Below are 21529 nucleotides of genomic sequence, written 5' to 3'. Positions count from 1 at the left end.
TACTACACCTCTAGATGAATTCCTCAAGGGGTGTAGTTTCCTAAATGGAGTCACTTTTTCTGCATTTTCATTGTTTTGTCCCCTCAGGGGCTTTGCAAATGTGACATGGCCTCCACAAACCATTCCTGCTTTATGTGATCTTCAAAAGCCAAATAGCGCTCTTTCCATTCTAAGCCCTACCGTGTGTCCAAACAGCCGTTTATTACCACATGTGGGGTATTGTTTTACTCGGGAGAAATTGCTTTACAAATTTGGTGGTGCTTTTTCTCCTTTAGTCCTTTTGGAAATTAGAAAAAAGATTGATAAACCTCCATTTTCTTTGAAAAAAATGTAGATTTTAATTTTCAGGGCCTATTTCCAATAATTTCTGCAAAAATCCTGTGGGGTCAAAACGCTCACTATACCCCTAGATAATTTCCTCAATTGGTGTAGTCTCCAAAATGGTGTCACTTGTGGGAGGTTTCCACTGTTTTGTCCCCTCAGGTGCTTTGTAAATGTGACATGGCCTCCGCAAACCATTCCTGCTAAATGTGAACTCTAAAAGCCAAATGGTGCTCCATCCCTTCTAAGCCCTGCCGTGTGCCCAAACAGCCGTCTATGACCACATGTGGGGTACTGTTTTACTCGGGAGAAATTGCTTTACAAATTTGGTGGTGCTTTTTCTCCTTTAGTCCTTGTGGAAATTAGAAAAAAAAAAATCGCTAAACATACATTTTCTTTGAAAAAATGTAGATATTAATTTTCACGGCCTACTTCCAATAATTTCTGTAAAAAACCTGTGCGGTCAAAATGCTCACTACACCTCTAGATCATTTCCTTGAGGTGTGTAGTTTCCCAAATGGGGTCACTTTTGGGGGATTTCCACTGTTTTGGTACCGCAAGAGCCCTTCAAACCTGACATGGTGCCTAAAATATATTGTAATAAAAATAAGGCCCCAAAATTCACTAGGTGCTCCTTTGCTTCTGAGGCCGGTGTTTCAGTCCAGTAGCACGCTACGGCCACATGTGGGATATTTCCTAAAACTGTAGAACCTGGGCAATAAATATTGAGTTGCATTTCTCTGGTAAAACTTCCTGTGTTACAAAAAAAATGGATTACATTTAAATGAATTTATTTCTGCAAAAAAATATGAAATTTGTACATTTCACCTCTACTTTGCTTTAATTCCTGTGAAAAGTCTAAAGGGTTAAGAAATGTTCTAAATGCTGTTTTGAATACTTTGAGGGGTGAAGTTTTTAAAATGGGGTGACTTTTTGGGGGTTTCTTATATATAAGGCCCTCAGTCACTTCACAACTGAACTGGCCCATGTAAAAATAGCCTTTTGAAATGTTCTTGACAATGTGAGAAATTGCTGCTAAAGTTCTAAGCCTTGTAACGTCCTAGAAAAATAAAAGGATGTTCAAAAACCGATGCCAATCTAAAGTAGACATATGGGTGATGTTAATTAGCAGCAATTTTGTGTGGTATAACCGTCTGTTTTACAAGTAGATACATCTCAGAATCGCTTGGATAGGTGAAAGCATTCTGGAGTTATTACCACATAAAGTGACACATGTCAGATTTGAAAAATGAGGCTCTGTCAGGAAGGTCAAAAGTGGCCAAAGGGGGAAGGGGTTAATCAATAGTCTAATTTGCTTTGTGTGTAATTATCCAGTCCTGCTCACATTGCTGATAGGGTTTCTACAATGTTTCAGTCTATAGTTAGGCCCCATTCACACAAATGTATTTTTGCAGCCGCAATTCACCCGCAAATTTGGCCCATGCACATGGCCGTGATTTCCTCAGTCCGTGTATGGCCCAGGGGCCTGGACCGTAAAAAGAACGGACATGTCTTATTACGGTCATGTTTTGCGGTCCGGGCTCATAGAAATTAATGCACGCAGCCATGTGCACGGCCTGCGGGTGACACACTGCGGCCGTCTGAGCTGCAATTCACTGCCGTGCACACCACTATGGTCATGTGCATGAGGCCTTAGGCGTCATGCACACGCGCGTATCCGTAATCACAACCCGCCAACGTGCTGCATTTTCGTGCCGTGCTCCCATACAAAGTATGGGAGCACGGCCCGCAAAATACGAAAAGTAGGACATTCTCCATATTTCCCGGCACAGACACCTTTCCGTAGCGCTACGGAAGGGTGTCTGCAGCCAATAGAACCGGGCGGGTCCGTAATTGCGGTCCGGAATTACAGCCTTTTTCCACGGCCGTGTGCATGGGGCCTTAGTTCCACACCGGCAGATGTCACAAGCATTTGCTCATTCATTGGCTGATCTTTGCCCTGTTTACACTAGGTAATGAACGCTCGTTCACCTCCTCATTGGCCCATGTAAAAATAGGCACCATCAATTTGGAGTCCAGTAGAAGGTTATTTGTGCTGCTGCTTAGGTCAAAGAACATTGCCTAGACTGATACACTATAACAAACCCCCAGATAAGGCTTCGTTCACATCTGCGCTACGGTCCCGTTCTGTCTGAGCTTTCCATCGGACCGGGACCCTGACTGACACAAACAGAAACCAAAGGTTTCCGTTTCCATCACCATTGATTTCAATGGTGACGGATCCGGTGCCAACGGTTTCCGTTCGTCTCAGTTATGCAAGGGTTCCGTTGTTTTGACGGAATCAATAGCGTAGTGGACTACGATTAGCATGTCGCTTCTTTTTTCCGCGAGACGGTTTTAAAGCTCGCGGAAAAAAACCGCCTGCTCCTCCCATTGAAATCAATGGGAGGCATTTTTGGCGCGTTTTCCGCGTAAAAAAACTCAGTGTGAACAGGGCATAAAGGGGTTTTCCCATGAGAGACATTTAAGACATATCCACAAGATATGTCATAAATGTCAAATAGATGGTGGTCCCACCTCTGGAACCCGCACCTATCTCTATAATTGGGCACCCTAAACCCCGTTCTACCTTTATCTGTTCTCGCTGCCTCCTGGCCACTTCCTGGTTATAAGGTCGGGAGTTGCAAAAACAGCGTAGCTCACTTCGTACGTGCCATAAAACTGAACGGTAGTTATGGAAACAGCGTAGCTCACATGCTACGCTGTTTTCGTAACTCCCGACCATATAACCAGAAAGTGTCCGGGAGGCAGCGAGAACAGATAAAAGGTACAGGGTTTAGGGAGCCCCGTTCTAGAGATCGGTGCAGGTCGCAGATATGTCATAAATGTCTCTGATGTGAAACCCCTTTAAGCTTTATTGACAAAGAACTGGAATCTTTTTTTGTATTTATTTTCACAAATTAGGATGCTGACAAATACTGTTTCATTATTATTTCTGAATGAAAAAAAACAAACACTTTTTTTGTTCCATTTTCAAATAAACGAGTCCCACTAAAACAGGTTGGTTCATTTATTAAAAATATCTTTTGTTGTAATGAAATACATCCAACATCCATCGTCCTCCATACTACAAAAGAACATGGAATATAAACATAGCATAATAAAGAATTTCTCTATAGATATTCTATAAGGAATGGAGCGGTGTAATCTTATCATTCTGGATTATAAATGTAATCATTTATAAGTGCTCTGTGTTGAAAACCTGTTTTCTGGTTAATAAAAAATAAAGCTGTGTCAAGTGCTCCGTGTTATCCCCTGGCCAAGTTCTGCAAAGGCCTTTTAGTATATGGCAGGGAATACACTGGGGTTTTGTATATGTGCTTTATCATTTCCCTTTTTATATATCAAAACTAGAAGAGGCCTAAAGGTATTAGAATTATCCCTCACTGAACTGTAATGCAGCCGATATGTTATGAAGACTTCATATAAGAATAAACAAGCCGGGGTGGCCAACTGACAAAAGCAGGAGCATGGCACAATAAGCGGTGGCATCTTATGGAAAGGATTCAAGCATCAGTACCTCTGACGAATGTGACTAATGAAGTAGAATATTACTCTCTCACTTTGCATTCTGGACTGGGCCTCTGAGGCAGGTTGTTATTCTCCCCCTTTAAAAGGTAATTGCACAACTTCCAGCCTCCAGTGTAAACATTGTCATCTAAGGCTTTCAAATGCTGTCACAGCAAAAGGTTTATATGTATATTCATTTGGAACTAGCTTTTCAATGCAGTGGCGAGATGGGAAGGCACATCAGGGCACACTCTCTTCAATGGCGGTGCTCCAGACTCTTCTGGATCTTCTGCCTGGGGTATAAAGAACATATTTCACAATGAGAACTCATCATGGATTTTCACAACTTTCAAAAAACATGTGCTTGTAAAAGGCCCTTTGACACGGGCTAATGAACGCCCGTTCCCGATCATTGCCCTGTGTAAACAAGGCAACGATCAGCCGGTGAACGATCATCGGCTCTTTTATGCAGCCAATAATACGGTCGTTAGTCAGCATGACGGAAATGTGTGGGGATGCACCTACAGGACACTCATCCAATCAGAGCTAAATCCTTTGTATCTACATCTATCTTAAAGTGAACCTATTGTTTTATAAAACTTCTGACATGTCACAGACACAATGACAATAGAGGAGAAAACTGGTTATCCTAAATTGGTCCAAATAATTCTTAGGACGCAAAACCACTGAGAGTCTTTATCACGCCTTTAGATTTCATGGTGATATTTTGAACATTGGTGCTGTTCCATTTTTATTTCATTGGGGTCTCTTCATCATCGAGTTAAAGTTTGATGGAACTCTCATATAACAAACCACAGCTTCTATGGAATTGGGGTAAACCTTTAGCTCTAAGATCTTTGGATATGCAAAGATCTTCAAACCAAAAGCTTAAATGACACCTTTGTTCTAGCGATCTGTAGGGTGCGCAGCTTACGAGGAATCAACTAGTACCTGAGTCGCAGATAAAGCAGGTTCCTCCTTAGTCAGAGTAGGGGGTTCATCCGCTACTTCAGCAGCAGGTACAGAGGACTCTGAAAAACATACACAAGGAGTCTACCAAACAATAACTACAACAATAGGAAATTGCAAGTTAGGATTTTCTATTTGAAAGCTGGGTAATAAAGACATTGAAGACATTAACACTTTTTTTTCTATCCAAACTCTGGTGTTGGCAAAGACTTCAAACAACAACACTGTGTATATCAAAGGAAACAAATATGGATCGTTGCCTAAATGAAGCCTGAACTCATTTTAAGTCCCTTTAGACGTTGTGGTTGAGGTGGGGTTAATACCACATCCAAAAACTGCATGTGTTTTTACTGCGATTCGGTGCATTTTTTGATGCGGTTCTAGTAAAAAAAAACAAAACACAGCATCGAAAACCACACCGAAACCCAGTAAAAACAAACTATGCTATCGGATGCAGGTTTTAACCGCACCTCAGCTGCAACATCTGAATTGACTCTAAGGCCTTATTCAGACAGCCATGTTCAGACCTTTATATGCAGACCGTGTGTTGGCCGTATTTCCTGGACCGACCACAGTTCACGGAGCCAGGCTTCTAGAATAATAGTTATCTGCCACTCCGCAGAAATACTGTCCTGTACTGTAATCATGTTTGATGCAATCAACTATGATGCTGAAAGCCCAGCTCCCTGATCAGTGGTCAGTGCAGGAAATACAGCCGCCACACGGTACGTATATCACCGACCAAACACGGCTGTCTGAATAAGGCCTCATTCACAAGAACGTGTTTTTGCAGCCGCAATTCATTTCAATGGGCCCATGGACACAACCATGGTTTCCACAGTTCGTGCATTGCCCGGACCGCAAAAAGATAGACCGTCTTATTACGGCTGCATTTTGCAATGCGGGCTCATTGAAATTAATGTGCACGGCCCGTGATTTGCGGGTGGCCTGCGGCTGACACTTCGCGGCCTTCCGAGCCGCAAACCACAGGCCGTGCACACCACTACAGTCATGTGCATGAGCCCTTAGTCCTACGATTTGTTATGATCTAAGAGATTTCTCAAAGGAAAGGTAAAACTGACAGCTGAGGTAGTTTTGTCACTATGTGTTTCTTGAATCACACGTGCAGTTTTTGGTGCAGTTTGAGGTACAGTTCTTTGAGCCAAAAGCAGGAGTAGATTAAAATATAGGAGAAATATAAAGGAAGGAATAATTTTTCTTTCCGTTGGATCCACTTCTGACTTTGGCTCAAAAACTGCATGTATGATTCCAGCCTTCAAGGGGTTATTCTACCAAAACAACTTATCACCTATGCACAGGATAGTTGATAAGTGTTTGATCACTGGGGGTCCCACGGCTGAGACCCCCACAGATCCAGAGAATCTTCTGTATCTCCAACATTCCCATAAAAAAAATAAATGGAACAGCAGCCCGAATGCACGACCGCCACCGCGTTCAAACAGGGGACTCAGTACTCCCATTCTCCGGATCGGTGGGGGTCCCAGCGGTGAGGCACCCAGCAATCAAACACTTATAACCGAACCTGTGGGGTAGGTGATAAGTTGTTTTAGTGGAATAACCCCTCAAGGCCTCGTTTATTCATAGTTGGGCTCTATTGTTGAGAATCACATAACTGGCATACCAAATTACTTGCTTGCAGTTGTTGGGATGTTTTGCATTTAATTTGCAAATGTTTCCATAACACGTGTGCATTATTGCATTTAAAAAGTCTACATCTGAATTGCTATTTATCTGAAGAGTAGATGTGTTCCGACCCTGGCTTAGGCCCCATGCAAACGACCGTAGAATTAGTCCGTAATTATGGACCCATTCACTTCTATGGATCACAAACACCTTCCCGTATAATTATGGAAGGCCTCCGTGCCGCAGAAAGGCTCTGCAAAAGATAGCACGTCCTATTTTTTGCTTTTACGGACCACGCTCCCACACGGGAGCACGTCCCGCAAATGCAGATGACTGTCCGTGGCCGGCAGTGGCCATAATCACATTTGCCTTACAAAGTGCTGTACTTTGGGAAGACTGTGAAAAATGTAACACAGCAAAACAAATGCTTTTTTTATTATACGGTTTACATTTGGCAATTAACATCAACTAAACTAAAATAGTTTTAACTGCCTGATAATGTGAGAGCTCTTCTATACACTCCATGTGCTTTAAAAAGTTTACAAAAAAAAAAATGGTACAATGACCATCCAAATAATACATAGACAAGTTGTAAAGTGACCAAAATAGAGGCTTTCCCACGTTCTTCAAATACACATGTAGCATATTTATAGGAATTTCCCAATATCAATGTGCTCCATATAATGACATGTTTAGTTAAATACAATTATATTTGCATTTGTACTGCGGTTGTGTGTATAACATACAAAAAAAAACAAAAAACATCTTCTTAGAAACAGCGCCCATCTCTGGTGAGAGTATAGTAATTCAATGTAATTCAGAGGCTTCTTCTCATTTCCTGGCCAAGGGTCTGAAGTCATGTGTCCTTACCATCCAGACTCTCCTGTCCCAGTGTTGGCGGTTGGGAGTCAGCGGTGTGCACTGGACTAGGGGACTCGCTATGTGTGGGACTTGGGCTGGAGGTACTGCTTTCCACCTTTGGTTGGTATGCATCTGACAAGGAGCTTTGGTTACTGGTCTCATCTATAAAGGAAATAAACAGCTTCATGAATAGAATGTTAAAAAGGTCAGTCAATTGAACACCCAAAACAATGGAAGAGCCCGACTAATGATGACATTTGAGTAAGATGAGGCGTTGCATGTAGTTTGCATGCAGTAAAGATGGATCTTAGTCAACATCGTGAATGAAAAACACATTCTGAAAGGAAAAAAAAAAAAAAAAGAAAATATACACATTTAAATATCTTCAATAACACAAGTCAGGAGTTATCAGTGGGCTTTCATGAGCGAGGACCCCAACTGAATGGTGAAATGGAGGGACTGTGGCGTGTGGCAGAATAGCTAAGAACCTTCACTGATAACATCTTCTCACATGTCTCATACCAAGACATTAAGGCTAGGGCTACACGGCGACTTTGGCCCGACACCAGTCGCACGGCCAAAGATTACGGTGTCGGCCTGCCTGCATCGCAGGTAAACTTCATGTGGCCGCGTTGCGACCCTCAGGTTGCCGCGATCGCAACACTACAGTCATGAAAAATCTGAAACTGCTGGATTTTTTTTTTTTTGCTACGGTCGTGGCCGAGGCAACCCTCGAGTCACAACACGTCCACGTTGACTTTCATTACATGCGACACAGGCAAGGCAACACAGCAATCTTCGGCCACGTGACCCCATGTCATGGCCAAAGTTACCGTGTAGCCCTAGCCTGAAGGGGTTTAAAAAAAACAAGTTTCATATACGCTGTTAAAGAATCCTGAGATAATAGGGAAAGGTCGTCTATTATTTTTTGTCCAGAGTGGAGAGCAGTTAAAAAGAGTATCGCTCGCTCGCTCTTTAGGACCTGACCTGTCCTGCATTACACAGACACTCCTATGATATGAATGTGCACTGTGTATTGCTTAATTTCCTCTTTGGTGGCGCTGCAGGGAAATGTAACACTTATTGACAGGTTTCCCCACAGATTACAGCTGATCGATAGGGGTCCCAGCATGGGGAAACTTTAGGTCATCTGCTTATTGTTCCCCATAGCAAACAACCACAGGTCAGCTTTCATCTTCTGAATTGCACTCGACAAATGAAACATGGACTTTTGGTTTCCATGGAAAACAAAGCCAAATTGATACCCAAGATGTCTCATTACTGTACATGCCAATGACCCTTATGAAATAGTCATTTGTGTGCACAATAATAAAACACAGCTCCAGGCCCCGTGTTTAGGCTTTTCAATTTTCTTGTTTGGTTATATATGGGAAGGAGATTTTATCTATTAGTACATATACCTTACCCTGAAATTCCAGCAGAAGAGAGGAGTTGGCAGTGGATGAAGAGTTTTCCAGAGTGGCATTTCCTTTAACTTTCTCCTTCTGATAAGAAATACAGGATTACATTATCTATTGTGGCATACTGCACATAAGTAAGATTAGATAGATCATTTCTGAAAATGATCTATCTAATACACCCCCCAAAGTTACAGCACCGAAATAGTGGAGGAATTAAATTCCCTAGTCTCCCCTGGAGCACATTGGCAATCTACAGACCTGTTTACAGCCTAAGGCCCCATGCACACGACCGTGCCCGCAATCACGGCCCGCGATTGCGGGCACGGCCGGCCGCTGACTGACAGCCGCATTTTCGGGCCGTGCTCCCATACAAAGTATGGGAGCACGGCCCGCAAAATGCGAAAGAACGGACATGTTCCATAATTCCCGGAACATTTAGACGGCACTGACACCCTTCCGTAGTGCTACGGAAAGGTGTCAGTGTTCAATGAAAGTGAATGGCTCCGTTTTTGCGGACCGCAGTTGCGGTCCGCAAAAACTGAGGTTTTTTGCGGTCGTGTGCATGGGGCCTAAAAGTATGCAGCCTGTTCCCTCGCTGTGGAAAATTTGGCAACCCAGGTTTCCCACTCTGCAGCTGGAGATCGCTTCTGCACTTAGCAGGGGAGATTCTGCACATAATACATCTCTGTAAAATATTACCTGGTTTACCTCAAAACGGAACACTGCAAAGATACACACTTAGGGCGGGTTCACACATGGCGGAATTTCACTTAAATTCCGCTGCGGACACTCCGCAGCGTTAATCCGCAGCGGAGCCGTTTCTCCATTGACTTTCACTTTAATTTAGCAGTGTTCGTTTACACGATGCGTACAATTCCGCTGCGGAGCATAGGCTGCGGAGCGGAATTTGGTGTCCGCAGCATGCTCTGTCTGTTGCGGAGCAGTGGCGGACTGGTTGCGGACTCATGGCGGAATTTCTCCATTGACTTCAATGGAGAGTCAAAATTCCGCAATGAAGTCCGCAGATCTTATGTGTGCTGCGGAGCGTATTGTTTTTACTACCATGACATTTCTTCATTCTGGCTGGACCTATGTATTTCTAGGTCTACAGCCAGACTGAGGAAGTCAATGGGGCTCCCGTAATGACGGGAGCGTTGCTAGGAGACGTCTGTAAATAGTCACTGTCCAGGGTGCTGAAAGAGTTACGCGATCGGCAGTAACTGTTTCTGCACCCGGGACAGTGACTACCGATCTCAATATACATGTATATGTAAAAAAAAATATAAGTTCATACTTACCGAGAACTCCCTGCGTCTGTCTCCAGTCCGGCCTCCCAGGATGACGTTTCAGTGTAAGTGACGGCTGCAGCCAATCACAGGCCAAGCACAGGCTGCAGCGGTCACATGGACTGGAGCTTCATCCAGGGAGGTCGGGCCGGATGCCGAAAGAGGGACGCGTCACCAAGACAACGGGCGGTAAGTATGAATTTCTTTGACTTTCACTAGGGAAAGTGCTGTCCCTTCTCTCTATCCTGCACTGAATAGGGAGAAGAGAAGCACTTTTCCTGCAGTCCGCAGCGGCCAGTCCGCATCAATTTTCTGCACATTTTGTGCAGATCCGCTGCAGAATCTGCAACGCAGATTCTGTGCGGCATTGATGCGGACAGTTGCGGAGGAATTCCGCCATGTGTGGTCATGCCCTAAGACAAAATGTTAAGAATAAGTCTGCGCAGTGTGCCATTCATAAAATAAGTTAGACACAAAGATTCTGATGAAAACTTTTGATTCCTTTTTAGATGGAGTGTTGCCATTGATTCCAAAACACCAAACAGAACAATATCTACTTCCTAGAATTGAATAGTGTCAGTTATGTGTGGATATAAGGGGCATAGATGCACCTAACAAAATTGTCATCAGAATCTTCCAGTAGTGCAACCTCAGGCTTTGGGCCTGTAATTCAAGCCATACATAGCACATGTTAACATACCAGTGAGATATAATGAAACCGTTATTACATAAAATTATACTACATTTGTGGGAAAGAAAATAATTTGGCTTTAAAGAGGCTCTGTCACCAGATTATAACTGCCCTATCTCCTACATAGTCTGATCGGCGCTGTAATGTAGAGGACAGCAGTGGTTTTTGAAAAACGATCATTTTTGAGCAAGTTATGAGCAATTTTAGATTTATGCTAATTAGTTTCTTAACCCCTTTAGGACGCAGCCTGTTTTGGCCTTGTGGCACAGCTGATTTTTTCAAATCTGACATGTGTCACTTTATGTGGTAATAACTCCGGAATGCTTTTACCTATCCCAGTGATTCTGAGATTGTTTTCTCGTGACATATTGTACTTTATGATAGTGGAAAAATTTGGTCGATAAATTCAATAATTTATTCGTGAAAAACACCAAAATTTCGAGAAAATTTGCAAAAATTTGCATTTTTCTAAATGTATCTGCTTGTAAAACCGATAGTAATACCACACAAAATAGTCACTAGTTACCATTTCCCATATGTGTACTTTATATTTGCATCGTTTTTTGAACATCCTTTTATTTTTCTAGGACGTTACAAGGCTTAGAACTTTAGCAGCAATTTCTCAAATTTTCAAGAAAATTTCAAAAGGCTATTTTTACAGGGGCCAGTTCAGTTCTGAAGTGGTTTTGAGGGCCTTATATATTATAATACCCCAATAAATTATCCCATTTTAAAAACTGCACCCCTCAAAGTATTCAAAACAGCATTCAGAAAGTATTTTAACCCTTTAGGCGTTTCACAGGAAATAAAGCAAAGTAGAGGGGAAATTTACAAATTTCTCCTTTTTTTGCCAAAATTCATTTGTAATAAAAAAAATTGTGTAACACAGAAGGTTTTACCAGAGAAATACAAGTCAATATTTATTGCCCAGGTCCTGCAGTTTTTAGGAATATCCCACATGTGGCCCTAGTGCGGTAATGGACTGAAACACTGGCCTTAGAAGCAAAGGAGCCCCTAGTGGATTTTGGGGCCGGCTTATTTTTAGATTATATTTTAGGCACCATGTCGAGTTTGAAGAGGTCTTGTGGTGCCAAAACAGTGGAAACTCCCCAAAAGTGACCCCATTTTGGAAACTAGACCCCTCAAGGAATTTATCTAGGGGTATAGTTAGCACTTTGACCCCACAGGTATTTTGCTATATTTATTGGAGTTAGTCTGTGAAAATGAAAATCTACTTTTTTTTCTTAAATAACAGACATTTTTAATATTTACAAGGAATAAAGAAGAAAATTCACCCCAACATTTGTAAAGCATCTTATCCCGATTACGGAAATACCCCATATGTGGTAATAAACTGCTGTTTGGACCCACGGTAGTGCTCAGAAGGGAGGGAGCGCCATTTGGATTTTGGAGCGCAGATTTTGCTGGATTGGTTTTTAGTGACATGTCGCGATTGCAACGCCCTGGAGGGAACAAAATAGTGGAAACACCCCAAAAGTGCCCCCATTTTGGAAACTAGACCCCTCAAGGAATTTTTCTAGGGGTATAGTAAGCATTTATACCACACAGGAGGAGGGAGGAGGGAGGAGATTATTGATGTTGATTAAGCAAAACTATTGGAAGCTTAGAGTCCCCACTATACAGTCCTGGCTAAAAGTTGAGACTGTGGGCAGCAAACTTTGTGAAAAACAAAATTTGTGTCAAAGACCCTTCTTTTTCAAAACTTCTACAATTCACCCAGGCATGCTGGGTACCAGCTTCTGGGCTAAATCCTGACTAATGGCCACCAATTCTTGCCTAATCAGTGCTTGGAGTTTATCACAATTTCTGTGTTTTTTCCCACCCGCTCTTTGAGGATTGGCCACAGGTTCTCAATGGATTGAGATTCCTGGCCATGGACCCAAAATGTCAATATTTTGTTCACCGAGCCACTTCGTTATCACTTTTGCCTTGTGACATGGTGCTCCCTCATGATGGAAAAAGCGTTGTTCATCATTAAATTGCTCCTGGGTCGTTGGGAGAAGTTGCTCTTGGAGGATGTTGATATATTATTCTTTATTCATGAAGTGTTCTTAGGCAAAATTGTGGGTGAGCCCACTCCCTTGGATGAAAAGCAACCCCACACATGAATGGTCTCAGGATGCTTTACTGTTGGCATGACACAGGACTCATGGTAGCGATCACCTTTTGGCCAGGACTGTAGAGCTCTTAGAACCAGAGTTAGGTTTCTACTCACACGACAGGTTCTGACTCTTGGCTGATCAAGAAAAACTGACCAAAACGGAAGGTATTTTTTTGACGTTTTGCGCTTCCGTTTTTAACGTCTGGTTTTGATCAGTTTTAAAAATGGATGAATTTAATTTGTAAATGTTTTGCCACACACTGCCATCTGTAGATAATGCAACACACTTCCCTCTGTAAATAGTGCCACACACTGCCATCTGTAGGTAGTGCCACACACTGCCATCTGCAGGTAGTGCCACAACCCCCATCTGCAGGTAGTGCCACAACCCCCATCTGCAGGTAGTGCCACAACCCCCATCTGCAGGTAGTGCCACAACCCCCATCTGCAGGTAGTGCCACAACCCCCTTGTAGATAGCACCACCGTAGATGGCACACCCCCCCCCCCACTGTAGCCAGCGCCACTGTAGCTCCCTGTGGGAGCGGAATGACTCTGGACGGGAATCTCCACTTCAGGAGTTGCCCCTGATGTCACTGTCCATATATGGATAGGGACGTCAGTGACTTCTCCTGGAGCGGAATCTCCGGCCATAGTTATGGCAACGCTGTAGCCGGTGATTAGAGGAGTTCCGCTATCTACGGGGTTGGGGGGTTGCCATCTACAAGGGGGCTGTGGCAGCAAAAAAAATCTCCTCACATGCACTTCGCACCGTGATGGGCAGGAGAGAGCGAGCCGCAGAAAGCACAGCCGTCACTTGGATCACATTAGACTTCTATGGCAGGAGAACGGCCCAAAATAGGGCATGTACAATTTTTGACGGCCTGGTTTACCGGGCCATAAAAAAATTATAATCGGCCATGTGAATAGCCCCATTTGAGGTCTATTGTTCTTATTGTGGCCGTACCAATAAACGGACGTCACACGGCCGAGTATCCCTGTCGTGTGAATGGTGAATGGGACCTTAGGGAGTGCTGTATACTGTGCACTCAGCTGAAAAGTACATTTGGGAGAAGCATTCTCTGGCCCTACACCTGCCAAGGTTTAGCCATAATAACTAACAGGAATGCACTTTAAGGGTCGGTTCACATGGTTCCTTTTTGTTGCGTTTTTAGCATGCAGTTTTTTGTTTTCGTTGATGAACTCCCATTAACCCCTTCACGCACCACGACATAATAGCACGTCGTGGTGTGGGGGGTGATGTTTGGAGCGGGCTCATGCGCTGAACCCGCTCCATACGCTGCGGGTGTCAGCTGTGAATTACAGCTGACAACCGGAACTAACGGTCAGGAACAGCGATCGCGCTGTTCCCGGCCGTTTAACCCCTCAAATGCTCTGGTCTATCGCAGCATCGAAGGCGATAAAGAGGGAACCAAAGTAATGTATAAAAGTAAACACAATTGGTATTTTTTTTGTCAACGTAGTGGTGCAAAAAATGTAATAAAAAGTGATCAAAGAGTTGTATGGTACCAATAAAAACTATAGCGCGTCCCGCAAAAAATAAGCCCTCACACCACTCAATTGATGACAATTTTTTTATTTATTGCTCTCGCAATGTGGTGAAACAAAACTTTATTTTTTTTAAAGTAGCAAAATATATATATATATATATATATCTCTATATAATAAAAAAACGACATAAATTTGGTAGCACCATAATCATATTGAGCCGCAGAATAAAGTGAAGTTGTCGTTTTTACTGCACGGTGAAAGCTGTAAAAACGAAACCCAAAAGACAATGGAGAAATCGCAATTTTTCCAATTTCAGCCTGCAAATAACTTCTTCAGTTTCCTAGTACATTATATGGTACTTTAGAAACTACAACTCCTCCTGCAAAAAACAAGCCCGCACACCACTCTATTGAGGGAAAAATAAAAAAGCTCTGGCTCTTGGAACGCGGGGAATGAAAAATTTAAAATAAAAAAAATGGCTCAGTCCCGAAGGGGTTAACAGACAAGGCCCTGTTCACACTGAGTTTTTTGCAGGCAGAAAATTCTGCCAGGAAAAATCAGCTCCGGTTTTTTTTAAGTGGTTTTGCACCACAGGCGTTTTTTTTAGACTTTTTTTTTACCTCTTTCTTCAACAGACAAAGGGAAAAAAACGCAAGCGGTTTTTGCCATAAAACTCGTCAAAAAATGCTACAAGAAACACTGCAGCGTTTTTTTCTGTCTCCCATTGATTTCAATGGGGTTTTGGAGGATGAAAACGCCTTACGATAGGGCATCCAAAGGTTTAGAAGTATGGGCAGCACAGCAAAACCTCCAGGGCAAACGGGTGACGGCCTCCAGGAATCGGACTTGAAGATCCCACAGTGTGCAGACAAGAACAAGAGAAAGAGGCAGCACTCCGAGTTGAAAATATCAAAATAGTTGGATTTATTCTCCCATACGTGCAAAGTAGTGAAACGTTTCAGCTCTTCAATGCAGCCTTTGTCCTGCTTGACATATGGGAGAATAAATCAAACTATTTGATATTTTCAACTTGGAGTGCTGCCTCTTTCTCTTGTTCTTGTCAAGATAGGGCATGTCGCTTCTTTTCCCCACAAGCGTTTTTTCCACTAGCGGGAAAAAAACGCCTCCACCTCCCAATGGCAGGCAATCTTAGCCGTTTTCTGCCACTGTTTCCGCTGTAAAAACTGCAGCAAAAAAAACCCTCAATGTGAACAGGGCCTCAAGGGAGTCGCCAACAACAAGTATGGTTACGGTGTATACTTTCTCTTGAGGACAACTGTTGGGGGGCTGCACAGCTGTCATAATTTGTTCACTTTTAAATATGCTACATGTGGGTCCCTCCAACCTCCAACCCCGAGAACAGCTCTTAGGCCCCATGCACACAACTGTATTTTCATCTCTCCGTCATTACTGTTCGTAAATACGGATCCGTAGTTATGCGTAACTTATCCGTCTATATGGAACGGTATCCGCAAATACAGGTCTGTTATGCATCCATATTAGATCCGCATACACGGATCCGTAAATTATGTTAACATGTTGTATAGCAACGCTTCCATAAATACGGATGGTTTACGGATGCAAATCCGTAGCCGTCCGTATTTACGGAAGCACGCATAGGCTTCTATGGGAGAGTCAGTGCCGTAATTACGGACAAGAATAGGACAGGTTCTATCATTTTTTTCAGCACGGACACCTATCCGTAAAAATACGAAAAGGTGTCAGTGCCCAATAGAAATGAATGGGTCCGTAATTACGGATGAAAAATACGGTCGTGTGCATGGGGCCTAAGGGAATTCATTTTCAGTTTACATACATAGATAAAAGCAGATCACCCCCTTGCAGCTAAAAAAAAACCTGTCCGGCACAATATGTTCTGTAGTATCATTTAGTAAGCCATTTATATACTTCTATATGTTTAACGTTAGTTTTCTCATTAACATTTCTTTGTGTATACGCACATCTCTTCCATCAATAACAGGAACCCATTTAAATATCCGCAGGGATGTGTCGCCAACAGTCACCCATTTCTTCTCCCTGGAACATAAACAATGACATATAAGAGAGAACACGTCATATTGCTGGATCATCAGACTTCATAATGACACTGGTAGACCTAGTAACCCTAATGCATGTCAGTCCATCCAGTTATATTCAGTGTTACAATTTGTACATTTTACACAAAATAATAAAGCATTTAGTGCTTGTCCACACGTAACGGAATTGCGGTCGGAAAATATGCAGCAGAATACAGTAGCAGCAAAGTGGGTGAGATTTAACAAATCTCATCCACACGCTGCGGAAAATTTCCAAGCACAAATTCACCTGCAGTGCATATTTTTTGTACCGCAGCATGTCAATTCCTGCTGCGGAAAGTGGACTGATTTGCTGCATTTTTCAGAGGAGATGTCACCATCCCCCAGCATCGAGAAAAACGCAGCAAAATCCGCACCATTTTCTGCAGTAAAAAACGCAGGAAGTGGTGCGGTTTTTCCACAGCGGAATTTCTGCAGCAATTCTGTTACGAGTGAACATGCCCATACTGTACATTTAAGATACTTCATACGTTTAATGGAAATTTGTACTGAGGTTTATCATAAATATAGTGGTAATGGCAGGAGTTACAACACGTATGAGATGCAGCGGTTTACAAGAACAGCGTCTAGAACATTGGGCAAATGTTTACCTTACTCAAATTAAATCTCCGGGTAGAAAATTAAACTTTACAAAGTGTACCCAACATAAACATACCCAGCCAGATTTCGCTATAACACCTACAGGCTTTTAAATCACTCATGCGGATCTGTAGTAGAAAGAGCACGGATTGGTTACAGATTTTCCCTATTGACTTCTCTGGGGAAGTTAAAGAGGACCGATCATCTGTCCTAAAAACTGCAGCGGACATCTCAGTTAGATTGCCGGCGCCTCACAGATTCTGGCACCGTTCCCGAGATATCGGTGCCATAAAGTTTTGATGTCTGATATGCAAATGAGGCCTTTGACTATCATGTGGGCGGTTAACACTGCTCAAATGCAAAGGGGTAGCTGCCCACTTGACAGTTAGGGCACGTCCAGACGTAGCGGAATTGCTGTGGAATTCTCCAGCGGCCGTTTTTTACAGTTGTTTCAATAAATTTTTAGGCAAGTTAGTTCAGACGTTGCGGAAAACTCCGCTGCGGACCATAGGCTGCGGTGCGGAATGTTCCCTCCGCAGCATGCACTGTCTGTTGCGGAGAAGAGGCGGAATTTCACTGCGGATTTCAGCCTTTGCAATGCAAAAAATGAAATCTGTGGCAAGTCCGCTGTGATTTCTGCAACGTCTGAATTACCTGTCAAATATGCAAATGTTGGTGCAGATTCGTTGCGTAATTGCCCCAAATCTGCACCAACATTTGCAGCGGAAAAACTCTGTGCCCTTAAAGGCCGATATCTCAGGAACGGTAGAGGCTAGAAGAAAAAATATATATAGAACAGCGCAAGAATCTGTGAGACACCGGGTATCTAACGGATGGGTCAGTTGCAGTTTTTTGGAGAGATGAGGGTTTCTCTTTAAAATCTGAAATCAAATTTTGTGTTTTGCGGATTACCTGCGGATCCGCAGAAAAATCAGCAATAGCAAATTTTAAATGTATGACTTTGGGCTCTCCGAGACACCAGGTTTGACTGCAACCTATGCACCCCCTACAGCTGTGACACTAGCGAAGGAAGTTGGTTATCACATCAATAACCACAGTTCAAAAGAACGGTCTGTCTAAAACCCTGCCACAGGGAAAACAAAAAAGTGTTCATAAGCAGCATGTGATCAAACGATTGGCGTATACAAACCAGCCCGTCTATATGTCCAAGTGATACTGTATATTAACTACGGATGGGTTCTATAGTATTAGCATTCAATGGAGGAGTTATAGTTAAACTGATACAAAGGAAAAGCGGAGTAGTTGCCCATGGCAACCAATCAGATTCCACCTCTCATTTTTAAGAAGTCTTTTGACAAATGAAAGCAGCAACCTGATTGGTTGCCATGAGCAACTACTTTACTTTTCCTTTGCAGCAGTTTTGATATATAACCCCTCATTGTAGGGATTATATGTGAAATAACTTTCCAACTTATTTTGCATAAAAATATGGCTTCATATGGGTTTGTGTGTTACTAGACAGGCGCTTGGCAATACAGCTGCTTCTACCAATGAGCTGTGTACATAGAAATCAAAGTACGGGATTCGTCCATACAGGCGGCTCACGTTGCCCATACAGTTAATTCGATTGCTACTTAGGCCCCATTCACATCGCGTTTGTGCTATCCGCCGAGCATATACGTTTTTAAACACTAAAGAAAGTATTGAAACATATAGCTCGGTGTATAAGTATATGACTACATGAGTATACGCTAAACTTACACAAGATAAAAAAAAAAAGAGATGTAAACAGAAAATGGTACACATTTGTATAGGTGTTCAATGGTCCACATCTTTATTAAAAAAAAAAAAGTATACGCTCGGCGGATAGCACAAACACCATGTGAGTGGAGCCTTAGGCCAAGGCTTTACGTTGTTCTTCTCCGTCATAGGAACAGAACCATGAAAAACTGGAGCCGCCAGATCCGTCGCATGGTAGAAAAAAATGGCACTGACAAAACCCATTAACTTTAACCCCTTCCCGACATCTGACGTATCCATATGTCATAGCCGGGTAGGGGGAAGTATGGGACGGGCTCACGGAGTGAACCCGCTCCATACGATGCGGGTGTCGGCTGTATGTTACAGCCGACACTTCACAGTAACGAGCGCGATCCCGCTCGTTTAACCCGTTAAATGCTGTGGTCAATAGCGACCGCGGCATTTAAATCGTTAGAGGGGGGCGACCCCCTCTAGAAGCTCATCGCGCCCCCCGCCATGCAATCGCGGGGTGGCGATGGTTGCTATGGCAGCCTAATGAAGGCCCCCAGGTCTGCCAGTCATCTTTGTGCTCCTATTAAGCGCTGCCAGAAGCCTAGCCTGTCAGAAAGACTATATACCGCAATACATTAGTATTGCTGTATATAGTGCAAGCGATTCAACGATCGCTGGTTGAAGTCCCCTAGGGGGACAAATAAAAAAAAGTAAAAAATTAGTAAAAAACAAATTATCTAAAAAAAAGAAATAAATATTAAAAGTTAAAGAAAAACCAAAACTTTTCCCATTTTCCTCCTAGAGCATTGAAAAAAAAATTAATAAACATAATAGGTATCGCCGCATCCGTAAAAACTATTACAATATATCATTATTTAACCCGCACGGTGTACGCCGTAAAAAATAATAATTTGAAAACGCCAGAATCGCTATTCTTTGGCCACTTTATCTCCCACAAAAAAATTGAATAAAAGGTGATCAAAACCTTGCATGTACCCAAAAATGGTATCATTAAAAACTACAGCTTATGCCGCAAAAAATAAGCCCTAATACCACTTAATCGACGGAAAAATAAAAAAATATACACTTCGTTTTTTCCTTGTAAAAGTAGTAAAATATATAAAAAACTATATATATTTGGTATCACCGTAATCGTATTGGCCCGCAGAATAAAGTTAACATGTTTTAATTGCACAGTGAATTCTGTAAAAACGAAGCGCACAAATAATTTCCTACCCCACATATTATTTTTTCCCCATTTCCTACTACATTATATGGCACAATGAATGGCGCTACGAAAATCTACGACTCGTCCCGCAAAAATCAAGCCCTCGTAGGACTATAGCGACAGAAAAATAAAAAAAAAGTTATGGCTTTTGGAAGGTGGGGTGGAAAAAAACGAAAATGAAAATCTGAAAGTTGTTTACCACGGGAAGGGGTTAAAGGGCTGTCAGTTTACTTTACAGTGTCCATTGTTTTTCCAGACAAAACAGCGCAGATATTAGGAGCCTCCGTCGCATATGTAAACAGGGTCTTAAAAGCTTAGACCCTAAAAAGGGGGTTCAGTGATTGCTAAGTCTATGTCACACAACTCCTTTACACAGGACACGATATCCTTCACTATGTAAATAGACGCTGCATAGGATCCGAGAAATGCCAGTTGGATATAAATATTGAATAGGTGAAAGGTCAATTAGAATACTCATGCAGATGGTTATCACGACCAAACCCCAAAATAAAAAAAAAGTGAATTACGTCACCAACATGCAAATTATATCGAGGCCATACTGTCCCCTGATCTGCATCTCTGGCCCATTTCCATGGCAACTTCACGCACCGGATTACTTTGACAGGATAAACCTTCGCTCAGAGATCTGTTTATCCAATCACGGAATCTCCGAACCTGCTCACGTCTTCCAATCATATTCCTGCCACCTAAACACGCCCCGCCGCTGTTAACAGGAGGGACTGTGACAGCTCAGTTGCAGAGTGGAAACATCCAATTGGCTTCTAGTCACGTCACTCAGCCGCTCGACCAATCAGCAGATCACCCTTGGCAAATTATTTGCCGGCTACGGGGTCCCTGTAAACGAACAAGTCCCTCACCCACCTAGTACAGTAGTGGCGCTCGCTTTACGGATTCTGAACTAGCGCTCACCATCTGCGGACCTTCTCGATGGCCGCCATCACTTTTTTGAAGTCATCTTTGGCCCGGCTTCGGGTCTCGGCTCTCACTGAACGGCCTGACATTTTCCTATCGACACCGCGGCGTGACGCCTGGAGGGGCGTGACCTTATTGCATTCCGCTGCTGACGTCACGCAATCTGTCTGGTTATTTTGTGTAGAGTCTGGATGATAAATGGGTGTGAACTTTATCTTAGTCATAAACTTCTCTACATGATCAAGCGGGAAAATGTCTGAACGAGGAACTAGAGCGTTACAATGAGTGACACAATGTGGGCTGAATTAGCAGTGTTTTAAATGTTTAACACCTTTTGTGTTCACATACACATAGATAGGCAAAAGTATTGGGACACCTACAGTAGCTTTTATGGCATCCCATTTTGCCCATTCATCCAGAGGAGCATTTGTGAGGTCAGACACTGATGTTGGGTGAGAGGGTCGGGCTCACAATCTCCATTCTAGTTCATCCCAAAGATGATGGATGGGGTTGAGGTCAGAGCTCTGTGTGGACCAGTCAAGTTCTTCCTACCAAACTCACCCAACCATGTCTTTATGGACCTCGCTTGGTGTACTGGACACAATCCTGCTGGAAAAGAAAAAG

General features: G+C 42.9%; 1 protein-coding gene across 2 annotated transcripts; it reads right to left on the bottom strand.

The window, feature by feature from the left end:
• Positions 1-3334: 3334 nt before the first annotated feature.
• BCL7B (BAF chromatin remodeling complex subunit BCL7B) lies at positions 3335-21055 on the bottom strand. 2 transcript variants are annotated; one of them, XM_075850798.1, is made up of 6 exons: positions 20903-21055; positions 16318-16393; positions 8753-8831; positions 7336-7488; positions 4804-4883; positions 3335-4145 (listed from the first exon to the last, which is right to left on the bottom strand). In XM_075850798.1, the coding sequence occupies exons 1-6, from the start codon at positions 20992-20994 to the stop codon at positions 4056-4058; spliced, it is 570 nt and encodes a 189-aa protein (XP_075706913.1). In that variant the 5' UTR covers positions 20995-21055; the 3' UTR covers positions 3335-4055. The 2 variants fall into 2 exon arrangements, with proteins under 2 accessions (XP_075706913.1, XP_075706914.1); XM_075850799.1 differs by lacking the exon at positions 20903-21055 and adding an exon at positions 20509-20597.
• Positions 21056-21529: the final 474 nt, after the last annotated feature.

Source organism: Rhinoderma darwinii, chromosome 2 (genome assembly GCF_050947455.1).
Source record: "Rhinoderma darwinii isolate aRhiDar2 chromosome 2, aRhiDar2.hap1, whole genome shotgun sequence".
Taxonomy (NCBI): domain Eukaryota; kingdom Metazoa; phylum Chordata; class Amphibia; order Anura; family Rhinodermatidae; genus Rhinoderma; species Rhinoderma darwinii.
The sequence above is the reverse complement of the archived record's forward strand: the minus strand, read 5'-3'. Positions and strand labels throughout refer to the sequence as shown.

Bases quoted from the DNA above. Each gene is read 5' to 3' on its own strand.
- BCL7B (XM_075850798.1), bottom strand. From the start codon at position 20,994: ATGTCAGGCCGTTCAGTGAGAGCCGAGACCCGAAGCCGGGCCAAAGAT. The intron at 7,489-8,752 runs GTAAGGTATATG...TTTCCTTTATAG, and splicing joins TCTTCTGCTGGAATTTCAGG to ATGAGACCAGTAACCAAAGC. The intron at 4,884-7,335 runs GTAAGGACACAT...TATGTTTTTCAG, and splicing joins GGGACAGGAGAGTCTGGATG to AGTCCTCTGTACCTGCTGCT.